The sequence below is a fragment of the Amblyomma mixtum genome, chromosome 5 (genome assembly GCF_055824585.1).
Source record: "Amblyomma mixtum isolate Tamu chromosome 5, ASM5582458v1, whole genome shotgun sequence".
In the NCBI taxonomy this organism is placed as follows: domain Eukaryota; kingdom Metazoa; phylum Arthropoda; class Arachnida; order Ixodida; family Ixodidae; genus Amblyomma; species Amblyomma mixtum.
Genome location: NC_143016.1, coordinates 89,296,089 through 89,313,974, shown reverse-complemented (window position 1 = coordinate 89,313,974; position 17,886 = coordinate 89,296,089). Strand labels below are relative to the sequence as shown.

The 17,886-nt window shown below is 50.4% G+C and overlaps 2 protein-coding genes across 3 annotated transcripts in view; one reads left to right on the top strand and one right to left on the bottom strand.

Annotated features, from left to right (window-relative positions):
• Nucleotides 1-17,886, top strand: part of LOC149342959 (unconventional myosin-Ie-like) — a 283,527-nt gene that overhangs the window by 55,467 nt on the left and 210,174 nt on the right. The window lies entirely within an intron of this gene.
• Nucleotides 1-17,886, bottom strand: part of Ih (hyperpolarization activated cyclic nucleotide gated potassium channel Ih) — a 415,526-nt gene that overhangs the window by 308,739 nt on the left and 88,901 nt on the right. For both annotated transcript variants that reach the window (XM_089545515.1, XM_089545511.1), the window contains exon 2: nucleotides 7,034-8,457. In XM_089545515.1, the coding sequence (XP_089401641.1) occupies nucleotides 7,034-8,205 (1,172 nt within the window). In that variant the 5' untranslated portion in view covers nucleotides 8,206-8,457. The remainder of the gene's footprint in view (nucleotides 1-7,033; nucleotides 8,458-17,886) is intronic.

The following is a 17,886-nucleotide window of genomic DNA, read 5'->3' as shown; positions in this document are numbered from 1 at the left end:
TCGAGGAAATAAAGACAGGGGACGAAAGAAACCAAGAAGAGAAAGAATAAAAAGGGATAAAGGAAGGAAGAAAAAAGAAGGAAAGAAAGAAGGGAAGCGAGAGAGAGAGAGAGACGGATCGCTGGCCCCTGCTGCCCGTGTTCTGGTCATTCGGTATGATGCATCCTGTCAAGGCCACCTGCCCGGGAAGAAAGGAAGGAAGGAGGCAGCAGCGTCGCCCGACTAACTTGCGAGTTTACGCGGGAAGCATAAAAGGTGGGGGGGGGGGGGGGGGGGGGGGCAACGCACGCAGAAGCTGCCTAACTAGATTACCACGGGCAACCAGCCTCATCGCCGCGCGCTTCCTCCTCCTCCTCCTCTTTTTTCCGAGCAGGTCGAGCGGAAGATGCAGAGCCCGCGGCCACAAAGTTGTTTTTCTCTCCTCCCACTTCTTCCAAAGACTTGGACGATTCGTCAACTTGGCTCGCTTGTGCTGCGGTAGGCGCGCGCGTCTGCTTTTCCGGCGTCTCCTCCTCCATTTGCATCGCCAAAGCGCCTCGTCTCCGCGGCCCTCGGCCAAGTAACTGGATTGCAGGGGCTCCACTCGGCCAGTGTGCTCTCGTGTAGCCGCGCACAGTGGCGACTATCTCCGTCTCTAATGCTGTTTGCCTCTTCTTGAGCGGCGGCGTTGTGCAAGGAAGCCACCTTTATCCGGGTGCCGCATTCGCGCGGTTACAAGCTGGCCGGCTCTTACGCTTAAGCGGCTTTGATAATGTGAGAACTGGTCTCTTTATCTTCGGTGTACAGACTGTGGCGTGTTCACCAAACCAGTGTCTGTGTTCGCGCTTGAAAATTAGGGGACAATGAACGGAGAAAGTTACGAAGAGACGCGTTATGAGCCACGCTAATAGCGGAGCGTGTTGCTGGCAGCTTGGACGACGCCTGCCGAGTAACAGCGCGCAAAAAGCGATACAACGGGCGTCTGAGGCACGAACACTGCAGCCGTACCTTCGTTTAGTGGTTTCTAAAGGAGTTAGAATACAGCCGACACTGCACGTACGCGGGTGTCGCTCTACCCTGACGCGTTTTTGTGTTTCACGTCGCTTAGTACGTGTGCAGGTAGAAACAAAACGACGTGGATATACGCCGGTAAATACGGTACCTGGCAGTACAGCACCGCGGGCTATGCTTCCATGGTTATCCGATGCCCATGCGAGGTTGAAAGAAAAAAGAAAAAAACCTAGCTGAGAGATCCTTGCTGCAAAGAACCGAGGCTGGTGCTGCCAGACACGTATGTTTGCATTAACGGCCTAGTGCGGTATGTGTCGCTGTTTATTACCACAGCACTTAACTACAAGCGCATACCTGAGTTCATGTGTTGATGTGAAAGCAAGGCGAGTTTGTAACGATCAATTTCACACGAAATGGATCCTGTGTCCGCTTTTCTTTATTCTTAATGTTTTGCTCTGTTTTGTGAAAAGTTGATCGTATGGCGAGTTGATGCGCATCTAAAGGTACGCTTGCGACATTCGAAAATTCCATAATAAGAAAGAAAAAAATATGAACGGAGCGTAATGGAAGATCAGGGACTGAAGTTCATTATTTCCACGTCTTTTCTTATTTTGCGTATAGTACGCAAGCGTGTGCCGCCGCAATTATCTAACCTTTGAGGCAGGGAACCAACCGTTTCCTAAAATTGGATGTGAATGATAACGCCACACCGAGGGACTTTGCACGGGGCTCAAATATATCAAATATAATTCTGATCGTATCTTCCTGGCGGGTGATATATGCATCCTTTGCGCTGTTGAACGTGGCAGGTATTGCATATATACCCTCATAAAATACGTTAGTAAACCAGCTACATCGCGGGAACTGCATATCAAGCTCATCATCACGAGCGATTGCCAGCAGGTCAGGTGACCGCATTCATATGTGTACCTTGTGGAGTAAAGAGACACGTCTATCGCCTCTGCCTGTCCCTTTATTCGGAAATAAGGCGACAGGTGATGACGACGTGGCAGACCGTGCATTTTATGGACGCAGCATTTATTTTCTCCTTTTTTATGCTTATGTTTCTTTTGTGCCGCTCATATAGGCGGTTGTTCGTCTATTGTTAACTTCCGCGTTGTTCTTTTATTCTCTCCATCCCATTTTTCCTCCATCGCCGATTTCACTGGACGCCAGACGTTCAATGCTTCTACGTCTTAGTATCTAGTGCGCTGGTTATAAGAGATCGGCACCGCCGAAAGAGTGCAACCGCTGAAAGTGAGACGTCAGCCAGGGGCCATCTCGGAAACAGACGCGGGTGGGGGGTACCGGAACAAAAATGGAAGAAGAGCCAGGAGGGTCATCGATTGCGAGCTGCCGCCTCCGCCGCCTTCTACGTGCACTGCCTTTCGCTTTTATATATACACCCGCACAGAGAAACTCCTGCCTCCCGGCGCACCTCTGCCGCCCCCTCCTATTTGGTGGCCTGTCAGGGATCCCATACTCCGTAGCGTCGTTGCCGTTTTGGTGTCCTGCCTTGCGCGTCCAAGGCGAGCCACCACCTTCTTCGTTTTGTGGCCGGGAACTTACCTGTAGGGTAGGGTCCGCGGGGAGGGGAAAAGCGATAACGGTGTTTATGGCCGATGATTTACTGTCGCTATCCCGGCGGCGCACCTCTGGCTCCTCCCGTCTTCTGTGGGGGGAGCACGTCGGCACTGCCGTACACTTTGCGCGCGCGAACGTTGCCCAGGGCGAGCGACCGAGCTCTGCGGCGGGAGACGATACGTATCCGCGCATACTCGGATAGCTGCATGAACGAGTGTATATAAAAGTGACGCTTGGAAAGATGTTTGTGCGCCGGACTTAGGTGTCTGCCGTCTACTACGACGTTCTCGGCGATGGACTAGCCTGCGGGGACGGGTCGTTATGCGTCGCTTGACGACGGTCAGGGGTAGGATTTACGCGCAGTACAAGAACAGTGGGGAAGAACGCCGATTTCTGCGAACTACGCACGCCTTCGTCCAGGGCTTCGGCAGCCTCGTGAGCGGCAGAAAGACATTTTCAGTCGAACACGTTCAGACGGGCTCACATGCGCGACTCCGCGACTCGCTTCCCATGAAATATTGGTGATTACGTATTAGTATTCGTCTTATTGAATCCATGTCTATCAGTTACATTGAACCTGTATTATTACTTTTTACTAATATGCGGCAGTTTGTTTTTGGAATTACTATGTATACTATATGTATTTTGTGTTTACAATTACTATGTATGCTGCATGCTCTTATCTTCGTACAATTTTAATCGCAGCTTTGTTTTATTTCTGCTGTTATCCGTTGTCAAGAGAAAAAAAGGGGTAAGAACCGTTGTCAAGCTGCTCGAGAAGCAGCTTTTTGTTCTTATCCTTGCATTTATTTCTGTATTGAAAGAAATGCTAAATAAATTGAATTGAATTGACTGCAGCCCACAGTGGAAATCTAGGGCTTTTAGCTGTTAAGTAAGATACGAAAAGTACTCGGAAATAAACATTATAAAGGATGATCAATTAACATACGATGAGGGCAGTGCTTTTGAAACACGAAAAAGTAAGCGTGATGCTTCAGTTATATCGTTTCAGAAGGCGTATTCGTGTCGTGTAATACTCGGAAAATTTCATTGAGGCGATATAACTTGCACGTGTGGAGCGTCGTTTCTACTCCTGTCAATTCTTTCAGGCTAGGTATGTTGTGGTGCAAGCGATCAGATAACAGCATAAAGATTGATACCTTCGAACTCAAATTGAAGTACAGCGAGCACTTGCCGGGAGTGTGTATCCGAGGAATGATATCGACTTAGGGTTAGGATTATGTTCTGGGATGAATCCAGGTGCAGGGAACTGCTGCCGTGGCTCTGGCTGGGGTATGTATGTATCCATATTGCGTTCAGTTTAGTATAGAACCGGCTTGTATAATACTCATGCTTAGACGCGCGGCGTCAAAGAAGCTACGAGTGGTAGCCGACTGTACAACCGTGTAGATTAACGCAGACCACATCACGCTCTGGAGAAGAACCAGGCTCAAGTTATCACCCTAAAAATTCCCTCTTTAAGGCAGACGCTGATGCAAGTGATCGGAGTTTTAAACGCGCAGCGTATATGGAAAAGCTCTTGTTCTCCTTTCTTCAGGGCGATTTTTTTAGCCCACTTTCGCACCTTCAAAGCGCACCTCCCTTGACGATGTTCTATCTTTCCGCAGTTCACGAAGTTAGGCAAGTTTGTTATCATTGCGTATAGTACAAACACAAATTAACTTGACAGATGAAAGATGAGGGAAAAGCACAAGCGCTCGTATTGTCCAACCATCTTTATTTTATCCTCTTTACTTCCGCCTATATTCAGGCTGATGATGATGGTTCTACGTAGTAGAGATTGGTACATTAATCTATGGTTTGAGTCTCTTTTTAGTGTATCTTGGTGTGGCCAAAACTTTATCGCATTGCGCACTCCAGTCCGTTATTACTGGTATAGGGCATAGAGGGAACCTACCCTATTCATGAATAATACAAGATGGGAGTGTGGTTGTGGAATGCGGCTATAACTCCAAGTGTGGTAAAGGTATTGAAACATATTCAAAGCTTTTCGGCCGAGTAGACTTTGTAGCCGTTGCGGGTTTCTTGTCTCCGTGATGGATGAGTTCACAGTGATTGCGACAACGTTCGGTCTTTCACAACGCTTAGTGTCAAATGTTGTGATAACGTTGGGACAGCATTCACTGCATCAATGTGGACAGGTGTCGGGCGCGCGTTTCTTGAAACGTTGGCTAAACACGGCGCGCGAAGTGGCGAACACTGAGCGATGCCAGTTTTGAAATCATGAGGCCGACGGTATATCCTACACTATGGCTTTGCGTAAGCTGACCGTAGAAAAGCGGCTGCGTGCAAAAAATGTTCTTAATTTTGACTCTACTTATTCTGCTTGTTTAGTCATTCAGTCGTTGCTTAATGCGATGTATTCTACTCACTGCGTTTCATGCGGTCTGGGCATAACAGCCGCTCACCTATGCCTTCCATCACCGTAAGTGTTTTTATAAGTAGGGACTTGTCCTCACCTTTTTCCAATCCAGATTTTCTGAAGCTTAAGACGTGCCTGCTGCTCGCAGTTAGAAACGCACCAGTTCGCAGCTGTCTTTCATTCAGCGTTTAGCTGCGTCCTTCTCCAAACGTCCCCAGGGATTTGTGCCTTCTCCTGCATCGGCACAGACCGCGCCGATATCACGGCAAGCAGCTTTCGCCGTATTACTCAGGAGTACTGCGGCGAAGCATCACACGCTTCCGCGCTTCTACGGCTGATGAGCCCGTCTCTCTCTCTTTTTCTTCCTTTTTTTTCTTTCTTTCTTCTTGCTTTCTTTTTTTATTTGTGCGGATAGCGTCCCAACCAGTATTGGACGGAGTTCATAGAGATGATTGAGAGGGCGTACGAGTCCACTGCAAGATGATTGCTCCGCGAAAGCTAAGGGAGAAACACCTGCCGCTGTCCCAACGCTGTGCTTCCATCGGCTACGCTGCCAGGCCTGGCACAGCGACGGTAATAGGGAGTGCAGAAGAAGTAGCCGAGACGATGGTCGCACCCGTGCTGCGTAGTGTGACGCTGTATCGCATCCTTCAGAAGCCTGAGAGGGCGCGTGTGTTGCACTTAGCCTCCTTCCATTTGCTATCGCAGCGCCTCGCGACAGGGGCCTCTCACATTAGCCGGTCTCCTAAATAGCCTGGCCTGAACACAGTTCCGGTGTCGCTCCTTTTTCCCTTCCCGCACTCAGACGGATGATATGGCAGGGACCTTCGGGCGATTTGTCTCGGTCGACAGTACTGGGCCCACCTCTCGATGGTCGAACACAATTGCGGTATAGCAATATTACACTAACAGAGGTCATTTCCGAGCCTAAAGTTGTGGCTGTGCTTCTGTTTAGTTAGATGCGCTTCTTGCCTCTTAGTGTTTGGTTTCTGTTCATACTTCGGAATGTTTACTGGTGGAAATGTTCAGAACTTCATAGTGAGCATTTACCGTGAGGGTGGGGAGCGGGGGGGCCCTTCGCATTTCATGCGCGGAGGGGCACATTAAAAAACAATCGCTCTGCCAGCTATCGCAACGCAGGAGAAAAGAAAAAGAAAAACTAACAGTAACCGAGCAACACTATCCCGCAGTGTAACTCGGCATTTTTTCCTTTTTTTTTACTGGTAACTTATGCTGTCAGATTCTGCACATTGCTGTAACTATTTGGATATATATTGTTTCGACAAATACGTTTCATATCGCGGCATGGCACTGTCCAAATTCAGTCTTCGTTTTCACACAGTGAAACAAACAAATAAAAAAAACAAGCAGGGCTCTAGTGCAAATTTTGTAAGCTAAGCAACTTTGCTTTTTATGTGAGGGCATTGAATCTGCCGTGACGATTAAAGTTACTGTGTTTCGTTGTTTATTGCGGTTCGTTTTTGTAACACAATTTTTTGCAATTATTCCCTTCACCCAGTGTCTTCTGCCACTTCAATCATTTCTCATAGTAGTACTTTTGTCTTGCGCCTGCAGCGAAACATCGACTCAATTTTTTTTTTCTACATCGTCAGGTCAGTCCCATTATATCAGAGGAATGGGTCAAAAGCAGGAAGCGTCTTACCTACTGCTGCAGATAACGCATGTTTCGAAGATGCAAGAAAGCGGGGACATGTGTTTAGTTCAGTTTAGGTACGGAGCAGATCGCGAGAAAGAGATTCTGGGTACCATACACACTCCTATTTGTTCTGGTTTGACATGAAAGCACATTTGCCTCACGTGTCGGCCGCTGCTTTTGATTTAGCCGTTCTTTGGCTCTTGAGTGAAACCACAAAAGATGTCGCGCGACTCGTCTTTGCTTCAGTCCGGCGCCGGTCTTCGGTGCCTATCCTAGTCATTCATCTGTCGCCGCGCATCGAATGACAGCTTCAAACAGGATGAGAGAGTCGTAGACCAGCTCCACCACAACAGATACGGCCGCTCTGCGGCACCTCGTACAAAAGGCGTGCATGCAGCGAAGGCACAGCGCAGACTCACCTCTGGCCCTGGAAGTCGCCGGCGGCGTGGATGGCCTGCAGTGGCGGCACGAGCGCCCGTTTCCGGAGGGTCTTTCTGGCGGCACCCGTGAGCTGCTCGAGGCTGGAGGCGAGCTGCGAGGCGTTGAACACCTCGGACAGCAGCATGTCCTCGCTGCCGGCCAGCGCCACGGGCAGGCAGGGCGGCGTCGACGGCTTCTCGCGCGTGTCCACGTCCACCGACGCGGTCAGGTGCGAGAACATGAGCCGCCGCTGCCGCAGCGTGGTGGGCCTCGGAGCCGCCACGGGCTCCTCTAGCGCCGAGAAGCTGCCGCCCGACTGTCCGGAGAGCTCGCGGAGCATCACCTCCCGCTCTTTGGACGAGAGGATCTTGTGGTCCTTGCCGATGACCTCCTGCGCCAGCTTGGCCGTCGCCGGGTCGGGCGGAGGGGACACCAGTGGCGCGGGCGCCGCCGTCGTCGTGGGTGTCTGCGTCGGTAGGGACGCGGAGGACGTGCGTTCCTCCAGGCTCCTCGAGGTGGTCTTGGTAGTCTGCTGCGGGTGTCCCCTCGAGGGACTCTCCAGAGAAGAGCTCTTGTTGCCGGAGACAAGCGTCGGCTGCCGGGCCTCGACCTCGGAGACCGCGTCGAACTCTCTGGACGTCCGGTTGGGCGGGGGCTTGGGGTTGCTGCGTGTCCTGGGTCGTATGGGCACCACAAAGCCCACCCTGCTGTCCATGAGCGACCGCGTGGGGCTCTTGAAGGTGGCGTCGTCGTCGTTGCGCGGGTTGCTGCTGCTTCCGGCGTTGTTGCGGTTCATTACTTCCGGAGAGCAGCTCTCGCTCCGGAAGTGGCGCCTACGTCCGGCGTGACGCCTCTCCGTCTCCTCTTCGTCCGCTCTGTAGGCCCGCTTGGGACTCTGGCGGGACGTTCTCTCTGGTCGCCGCTGCTGCTGCGGCTGTGGCGGTTGTTGGCTTACGGGCGCTTCGCTGCTGCTGCTGATGCCTTCTTGTTGGTCCTGAACGTGGTTGCTTTCGTGGTGCTGCTCGGTTCGTCCGCGGTCTGCGTCCCTCGGCGACGTCGAAGCCGCCGACGGCGCCTCCCCGGACGACTTTTCCGGGAACGCGTCGGCGTCCTGAGGTCCCCAAGGGCCGACGACGCTCGGGTCGTTCGTTTGGATCGTCGACTGAGACATGCCCTGCGCTGCTGTGTGTGTGCGGTGGTGCTGGTCTTGTGGCTCTTTGCGGCTCGTTCTCCCTTCTCACGTCCGGCGCTTCATTTTGGCTTCTTTTATTTTTTATTTGGCACTGCTTCAGGTCGGGGGGGCGGTCGTGTGGCGTTCTGCGTGTTTTACTTTCGAGGAGTGGTCGGGAAGCTCTTCTTGTAAAGGCGTTTTGTGGAGTAGAAACGGGGGTCTCGTTCACATCACCAGCTGCAACGCGGGCACCTGTAAAAGAGAAGAGAGGAGAACAATCAGATGAATAAGGAAGCACTTGCGTACGTTTTTGTTTCTGTTTACACTTCCGTTAATGATTTGCCTTTTCTCCCCTGTCTGCGTTCACCTCAGTAAAGCGCTATTCTCTAAGGTACCAAAAATAAACAGAGAAGCCAATCTGCAACTGGTACTCGGCATTGGTGTTGATCGTGCGTTTTTTGTTGTGCGAGATCCCCGAAATCACTGCTTTTGCAAGCACCTGAACGCAGCGGCATATTACACCTCAGCTCCGCAGAGAAGTTTTCAGTTTGCTTGAATAATGAAATGAAGGGAACTGCGGCGGCAACGTTTCCTTTATTGCTGTCAGCGGACGTCCTGCGGTCACAGCACCTCGGTAACTGCTGACGACCCTGTGGTGTTTAATGCGCGAATTTAAAGTGGGATAATGAAAATACTCATACACACACAGCGCGTCTTCACTGCGTTCGTGTTTTCAATGGTCGCGCAGCACCCATTCTTGACTGCAAGAGGTAACGAGGCCATCATGCAGCGCGCGCGACATCGAGGCGCGGCCGAGGTATAATAGAGTCATTATTGCGTCGCACGCATACTTGGTCCCACGGGATGTGCCGTGGCCAGCCGTTTCGTCATCATTTATGCAGGAGCCTTAACGAGCAAGCACTCTTGATGCTTTACTTTTTTGTGTGCTTTTCTCGTTCTTGGCTCTGCCTGTGACTTTCATTCGCTTCCATCTACCTACCAGGTAGAGACGACATGATGGGGTCCTCTCATCGTCCTTCCTTCCCTTTCGTAAAACGAGCTTCTGTCATCGTAATGAAAGCGTCGCCAGCGATATTTTCGCCTCGCTGCTTGTCCGTGGGCTTTGGTGCTTAGTTGATGTTAGTGCAAGCGAAGCCGTTTACTGCAAGGTGCATGCGAGGCTGTGGCCTTAACGGGAGCCACGCAGGCGCGCTTAGAAAAGTATAAAAAGGCACTACAAAAACCATCAAATCATCGGTGGCTTATGATTCTTATCTTCTACTGTCTTTCACATTATTCACGACGTAAATTGAAAAATGGTGGTGCCCTATTTTAATCAAAGGTGGTCAGTTTTCTTGTACTCTTCTTGTACTCTGTGACTATGAGCCGTGTAGATCTCTTCTTAGCATATTAACTACAGGAAGCGTGTCACTATGTACAGTAGAACCTCATTTTTTGGGCACCGTGTTCAGGTTCAGTAAAGATGCAACGAAAAGCCGCTGCGTGCTCAGTGCAGTAGGCATTCACAGTCCATTTTAATGAGAACGTAGTGTTCACTTTTTTATTGGAACATTTAACTTTGGAGTAAGCCGAAAGTGCAAGCTCAGCCGAAGCCAAGTCGATTGTGGAAACCAGCTGGACTGAAATACAGCACGGTGTTGGGTCTGGGAGTCCGAGCCAGGAAACGGTTGAGGCGATGGTGAGTCAAATGACTTTTATGTGCAGTATGTACAAGGGCTTTTACATGATACAAGGGCCAAGAGCACCACGGGCTAGCACAACGAAGAAAGGCGGCCCCGGCGGCGAGCGTAGCTCCAGCGTGATGGCTCTTCTGCTGCCCGTCTGCTGCTCGGGCTCAGCGCGGCTACGTTTTTAAAGCCGCCGGTGTCCGTTGAGGCAGTCGGCCGTTCAATTTCTCCAGTCTGGTCACGGCACTGGCCACCGTTCAATTTAGACCAATGGTCGAGGGGCGGGCGGCCGGCGAAGCGTCGTAGGAGTTCGCACCGACGGTGAGGAGGGGAGGAAGAAGGGTCCGCATCAGGCGCCGGCGAGGCGGATGAATCACGCTGCAAGCCGCGACATGTCCGAGAGAGTCTGGGCCTGCTTTAAGCGACGGCGAGCGCGCAGCGCTGGTTTCCAGAGAGGCCAGCCAGCGAAATGTGGGCGCCGGCACAACAACGGACAAAAGATAACTAAGGCTTGCCTCGTAGGTCACGTCAAATTGCGACGAGGCATGGGGATGATCTCTACTTAGCTGAACCGGATCGGCCTGTGCCTTAACGGTGCTGCCTGCGGCTTTACCTTTTAGAACTATGGGAACGCCTTTGGAGCAGCCCTAAAGTGTTTCAGCATCCCGTATGCGTCTACGTAGATTATCGTTTCTTTGCAGACTGCCCATTGTCTTGGTGGTTCATTTCATACACAAAAAGAGGTCCACGAAAATACTGAACAAAGTTCGCGGAAACGTTATTTCATCTAATCGGCTTTGCACACAATAAATTATATGCAGTGTCCTTGCCTTCTTATGGTATTTCCTGGACATCGTGCTGCGATAAAAGTGTACTCGCGGTTCGACTGGGTAACTCCAAGCCTACGTGGAATGATGCAGGAACAGAAACGTGACCCGTCAACTGCAAGTTTCATTCTTGAGCTCGTTAATGCGCTCTCCCTCCCCTCCCCCAACGCCCCTATTTTTTTTGTGTGTGTGCCACTTTACTTCGGTAGGAATAGGCCTTGTTTCGAAACAAACTGCACCAGTGACGTCTACGCGCTCGCGCAGCTCGGGCCCAAGGGGGAAAAAAAGAAAAAAAAAACAGCTTGTTTACGAGAGGAACTGTCATCCGTCTTGATTACGCCTGATTGCCTTTTCGCTTCTTTTGATACAAATCTAATAAGTCAGGGGTCGCCACAAGCACTGCTTGATTGCGCTCTTGAGAGGCGCCTCTCGTCGACATACGCACGTTCCGTACGGCGCCTTTCTTGCGGCTAGAAGTGCGCCTTCGAGAGCACACACACACGCACACAAAAGAAAAACTCGACAGGGAGACTAACGGATTGAACAGGAGCTTGTGCCGGCAAGAGACAAATGTTCGAGCGCCTTTCTCTCCCCGTTCCGTCTCTTCACTTCCATCGCCTGCTGGTCTCCGAGCTTCGGCGTCCCTGTCTTGGCACTCCCTTTTTTCCCCATTCCAGTCTCGTGCCAATATTACGTTCCGGTCGAAGGGCGTGTCTCGAAGCAGTAAAACAGGGGCGGGAAAAACAAATATAGGGAAACAGCTAAGGGTGAGAGGGAAATTAGGCTGAGGGGATAGGGTGATCCTCCCCTGCCCCTCCTCCCCAACCCCAGAGGAAGCAGACGTGCCTGGGAGGATTTCTTTTTTCACCACCGAAGGGGTTTTGGATCTCGTTATTTGCTCCCTGGAGTGGCGCGCTGCTTGCGTTTCTAAAGTGCGCTTCTTCCGAGCGCGGCGTTTTGAGTGCGCGCGGCTTAGGTTGACTTTTCCTCCCACTTTCACCTCGTCTGAGCCCGCTTCGCCTCCTTCTCTCCTTTCCTCCTCCCAAGCTGTCTATGTGTTCCGCCCTCATCCATCGTCTAATTCCGTTTACGCGCGACCCCAGCGCCGCGGGGCGGTGGCGCGTTTGAAGGTCGAGCCTTGCGCTTTTTGCTCTGCCCCGGGCGCGTTCGCGCTGGATTGAGACGTCAGTATATAGACATTGCCCATGGGCTGCTCGCTTCTGCCCGAGGGCCCCGGTGCGCCAACTGTATTCGCGCTTGCGCAGGGGCGGCGACATATGCGGTCCTCTCCTTGGAGCTCATCTGTGCGCGCGTGTGTGGTCTAACGTATGCTGCCTTGGCGTGTTTAGCGAACTGAGACTGTCGGTGTGGTCTCTTTGTTTTAAGGCGAAAGAAAGCCTTTAATGCCTCATCGTTGTCGACAGAAGGTTGTCAGCAGAGGTGTCACGCTTTTAGGTTGGTCGAAATGGTTATGACGTCAGAGTGCGCGGATTCGAACTAATGAGGTTACCCACGGATGTCTGACGCCCCCTTCTGGAGCAGACGGCAACTAATAACAATAGTTGTCGTCCGCTCCGACAGGGGAGTACGGCGTCCGTGGGTGACCACATTACATACTTCATTACTGCGAACAGAGCCATGGATACAACCGAACTCATCGAAGCAGAGAGACAGTCGTGCTAAAGAAGCTGTCAGAGTCGGCAGTCAAAGTGTGTAGCTGTAATGTGTAGTCAAAGTGTGTAGTCAAATAAAGCACTATTACAGCACGAACAGTCTCGCAGTCACTGCCAAACAGTGCGCCGGGAAAGGCTTTCGCCTTGCAGCACTTTAGAGAGCCAAAGTGCCCCCTAAATTTTTTCCTTTTTTGTTTGTGCTCAATTCGCGTCGGAAATTGGCATCGTTATGACACTGAGCATCGGGGATCGGGGTTATCCATCAATATAAAAGATAACATTAAGTGTCCACTAAAGAACGTGGTAGGGAGAGGTTAGACAGATGGTTTCTTGACGCTCACAATGTGAACAAGGGAGGGGAAAGCCTCAGGGTGCTTGAAACGTTTAGATAAGAGGTCTTGTATTCGTATAGGACAAATCCTCTTGCCGAAACGTTGGCAACCGCTCTGAGGCTTTCTCCTCCCTAGTTGACTTTGTGTGTCGCTAAAGGACGTGTTCGTTTGTTGCTTCTGCACTGAAGTTTAAAATTCGGAGGACGTTATACCCCGGAAGAAAAACCACTTAGAGATTGTGAACAATGCAAACTTTTGAGTAACACAGAGTAATTAATCATTGGTTCAATAAATATAGTATGTTACTTTCATGATGGAGCTACCTTAACAGGCAGCAGTTTTGCGTTTTAGTGCAAGCTCCTCTTCTTGCTTGCGTTGGCACGTAGCGCTTGGACTAATGTGGCAGTGGTTTCACTGCTTCGTTGGGAGTTTTAGCGAAGTACCAAAACGTTCTCATTTTAACTGAGTGTCTCCGCATTGTACGCAGTTATAAATGGTAGCTTGCTGTAATCTGTTGGACTTCAGCAAAAACTTTGATGGTTCCTCTGTGCGTAGAAAAATATCAGGCTGCTTCCAGAAGAAAAAAAAAAAGTTAGGAAACAATTTTCTGTTTTTTTTTTCCTGGAACTTTTTTTTTTGGTTCTTGTTCCAGGCAGCGTTAATGTGCTGGGTGAGCCATTGTGCGCATCATGGCAGAAAGCAGCAGTGACTCTAACCTTTTTCTTGTGTTGGGTTTCTGTAGTAGAGCGCCGAGCCAAAGATCCCGGTGGTTAAAAAAAGGAAAAGAAACGCTTGTGTGGAGGTTTGCGTGCAGTATGAACTCAGCAGCGGAGTACGTACACGCAGAAGCACTAACAAAAAGTTTTGGCCCTTCTCAGACGCTATCTGTACCCATCTTCGCTCAGACAAGGTGGAGGATAATATTTGAATCACGGCGCTGCAGCTTTCCCGCCAGCGAAGGGACTTTATCGTTGGCTGCTCTTACTGGGCTGTGTTTATCCACACCCAGGCTAGCACAAGCAGGAAAGAGGGAGGGGGGGGGGGGGGGGGGGGGGGGTCGTGCTACCTCGTCAATCTTTTCTTTTCATTTTTCTTAAGCGATGGTGCGAGCTGCATAAGGCTGTTTTTGCCTGTGTGCGGCAAACTGATCGCTTCGGTGGTTGCGCCAGCACATATATCAGTTACGACTTCACAGGGTTCTTCGTTGTGCAATATTGAAGAGGGACCGTGGGCGCTCTGAATCTTGCCCCAGTCTACAGGGTGTATTCATCTGCTGCTAAGTAATGGCAGGAGTATGAGCGCCTTGCTAGTGTACACTGCGAAAAAGTACAGTTCGAAAGAGACGTGACACAGAGACGGAGCGAATTGGGCAGCTGTTCTTAAGACTGAACCTTAATCTTGGGTTGGAATCCGGCCACGCTAAGTAATTTGTGAAAAACGCGGAAATGCTCCCTCAAAGCCACCGCGGTGAAGTTTTAGATGGAATTTGGTCCGCATAAAAAAAAAATGAAATCTAGCTACCCTTAGGAACGTAATTTAAGCCTAAACTTCATTACCTTGAAATTAGCAGTGAACCGGTGACTTAATTTTGAAACATCTATAAAAGGAGTTTTAAACATTTTTTTTAAATAATGTGTAAGACAGCTGGACTGTTGTTGTTCCACTTGGGTGAGATGACGGGAAACGGACAATGCTGCGCCTGCGAACCATATTTTTGTGTGCTGAATACCACCGTACAACCAAACCATTCAGTCTGCTTTTCATTTTTGTGTATATGCCTCCTGTACGCATTCAAGTGGCGCCTCATTAAGCTCCTTGTGAGTTAAGCTTCGTGACGAAGAAAGGCAACGAGACCTTAAGAAATGCAGGCGTTGGTTCGTTTAAAGCAGCCATGATTATGGTCTAACATCGGTTTCTCGTCGTATTTATGTACTAATTGCACATCACATTTGTATGGCAGTTTCCTCTGCTATAAGCTTTACATAAATATTAGTTTACGAAATTTCTACTTTGTTTTGTTACGGACCTGCTTATATGTACGTAAACCTGAAATTAAAATTTGCAGTCGGCGATTTTCAGTATTTCAGAGTAAAAAAAGAAATGTTTTCCCAGATAGAAGCCGCTGATACGACACTCAGTGGAATATATATATATATATTTTTTGCAATGGTACGAAATTCATGTAAATCCATTCATGTAAGCACCATTTGTCATGCCGTATTTTCATTGCCTTTCCCATAACATCAAGAAGATAGCAGAAAGGTATGGGATACGCGTTGTTTTTTCGGCTCCCTGCAAGCTGAAAAAAGTGTGCCCTCTACTGGCTGGAACAAGAAAAGAACCCACCACTTGCAAGAAGAACCACCGAAACAAGTTTACAAAATGTGCTTCCGAAGTTGTTTACGAAATACCTTTGTCATGCGGTCGTTCCTACATAGGCCAGACTGGCCGTTGTTTTAATGAACTCGCTTTAGAGCACAGGCGATCCCTTAGCAGTGGAACTGGCAGCAATCTACCCTTGCACTGTAAGAGCTGCGACACCAAAAACGGTTCTCCTTACCTGGAAAAAACAAAGTTCCTTTCAAGGGCCAAAACAAAAACCGAAAGAAGTTATCGAGGCCTATTTCATTTCTGAAAGGGGTGATAAGTGTGTTAGCGCCCCTTCTTTATCTCTTTCATGTCAGGAAATCAATTTCTTAGATGGACACATCCGAACTTTTCATGCGTCGTAATTCACACGTGGTCTTGTTGACTCTGTAATTTCCGTTCGCACGTTGCTTCTGCTTGTCTCCTAGTTTGCTGTGATTGCCTTTATAAGCACCCTGCTTTTACAAAATAAAGTCAGTTGGAAGTCTGCGCTTTGTGTGTGTGTATTCGTGCCTTTCTTTTGTATCGTCGTCTTCGCGCAGTTTTGTTTCGCTCTTACCATGAACCGACTAGTCCAACATCATGTCTTACATGTAAATCCATTCGTCGACTACCCCGCAAACCCGTTTTGCGCAGGATAGGAACCGTCATTGATGAACGTTCCTCTTTGAGCGCGAGCACACTTCAAGCAAGCATTTCATCATATCAATTTTAAAGACTCGTTTAAAACAGGGGTAAAAAAAAAGTTAAAACAATTTTTTTTTCGTTGCTCGTACTGGGTTTCCGCCTCTGCAATGGTGCTCTTGGTTCCTGGAAATCGAGGTCAATAAAACACTCGGAACAGAGGACCACATTCAAATGCTATGTCGGGTGATGGTCTCAGCATTGCTGCTTTCTGGATTTGTGCAGTATTCTGTCCACACTGTCCTGTCACGCTTCAGATAGCTAGTTCAGTGCGCAGGTGCGGCTGAGAACTGATATTGGAATCAATTAGTCCATATTGCTCTGAGTCTCGTCATCTTGTACGTGTTGGTTTGAGTTTGTGAGCCTCTACTCCACTCCGTTCTGTGTCATTTCGCTTAAACGACGAACTTCTACCGGCAAGTCACACAACGTGATTGCCTTCGGCACTTTAGAAGGAGACGGAAGACTATTTTATCTGAAGCCAGTTCGGCGCCCTAGGGTGACAGCTTTACGCTCCGGCGTGCGATACTTGCTCGGATGAAGATACAGGCTGGTTAGAGGAAAAGAAACGGGAAAATATAGCATTCCTTATGGAAGCGTCTGGCGTGAACCCTGTTGCTGAAATGACAGACGCATTTGCCCCCATTTTTCCGCTTTGACCCGCTGCGAAGAAAAGGAGAGAAGCGGCAAGGAAACGGGAGACCGGGTCTCATCATCTCTACTCACTCCGCTTCTCTCTCTCTCCCGATACTGTATCCGGTTTCTATGACTCGCGCCAAGCGACCCGGTATTGTGTTTGCGCTTTGCGCCCGACTGGCTTCTTATAGCGACCGGCACCAAGTAGCGGGCCTTCCCTCTTGTAAACAAGTCCGGAATGTGCTGCCCCTGGGGGCGAAAACTAAGCCGAACCGATTCTCACAAACGTCTACCTCTAGCGGCAGCGCAGATCACAGCCCGTCTGAGTGCAACCTGTTCTATGGTTGGTCGCTCCCCCCCCCCCCCCCCCCCCACGTTTTCTCTCTTCGTCTCCTCCGATCTCCACTCCCCACCATCACTCCCTACCTTTCCCTGCGCACGGTTCTCCTCGCGGGAAGTATGGACGGAAAGGCGTGGGCTGGCTGGGCAGGAAAAATGTCGTGGTAGCTTCTTCTGATTTCTGTATATGTGACCTACCCCCCCCCCCCCCCCCCCCCCCGCCCTTCCCTCATTGGCCCGGGCCCTCCACTCCTGCGTCCCTGGCTTGCGTGTGTTTAGCGAAGCAAGCGTGCGTACGGTGTCAATTCGCTTGGCCTCACGTCCATCCGTCCGTTCCTCCCCTCCCTCCGGACGTGCCTTTTCTCCGGCGCTTCTTGATTTATGCGTTACTTCTTTCCCGCTATCCGCGGTAAGTGGTTTAGCTGTCACTTTAGCCTGACGGAGCCTGCGCGCTGCAGCATCGGGGCGGCAGCTGTGGGCTGACCTGCGTGCTCGCCGGGAGATGATGCCGGTCCGGGTGCCGCCCTCCTCTTTCATCCGCGAAAGGCGCGCGAAGCGCCGTGCGGTCTGACGCCGAGAGAAGAGCAAAAAGAGTGTGGCGCCGGGCATCGGGAATGAGGTGCACGCCATATGCAGGCACGCAGAGAGAACCGCGATTCCTGGCCCCGTCCACGTCCACTCCGAGCTTTGCTGAACAGGAGAATTGCGCGCCATCTCTCCGTGTGTGTGTGTGCGTGCGCGCGCGCGTGTGTGTGTGTGTGTGTGTGGGAGCGCGCGTGCGTGCGTGCGCGCAAGTGTGTGTGTTTTCTCATGCCCACCTTCACACCCGATAAGTCCAACCTACCAGTACCCACCCGCAGCCTCCAGGTAGGCCCCCAGTCACCACACACCCACCCATTATCCTCCAGAACGTTTCCGTCACGCAATACTGACAAAGCGGCGGCTAAATCCAACGAGAAGCGCAGTAGGAAGGCGTTGAATGTGAAATCGAAATGCACAACCAATGCTGCTAACGAAGATTGGTCGTGTCACATCGTATCATCGATTGTGCATTTTTCTGTCTTTTTTTTTTCTGGCTTGCAGGTTGCAACGAACATGTCCCTGGACCTCCCTGTCTTAAATCATTTTGTGGTCA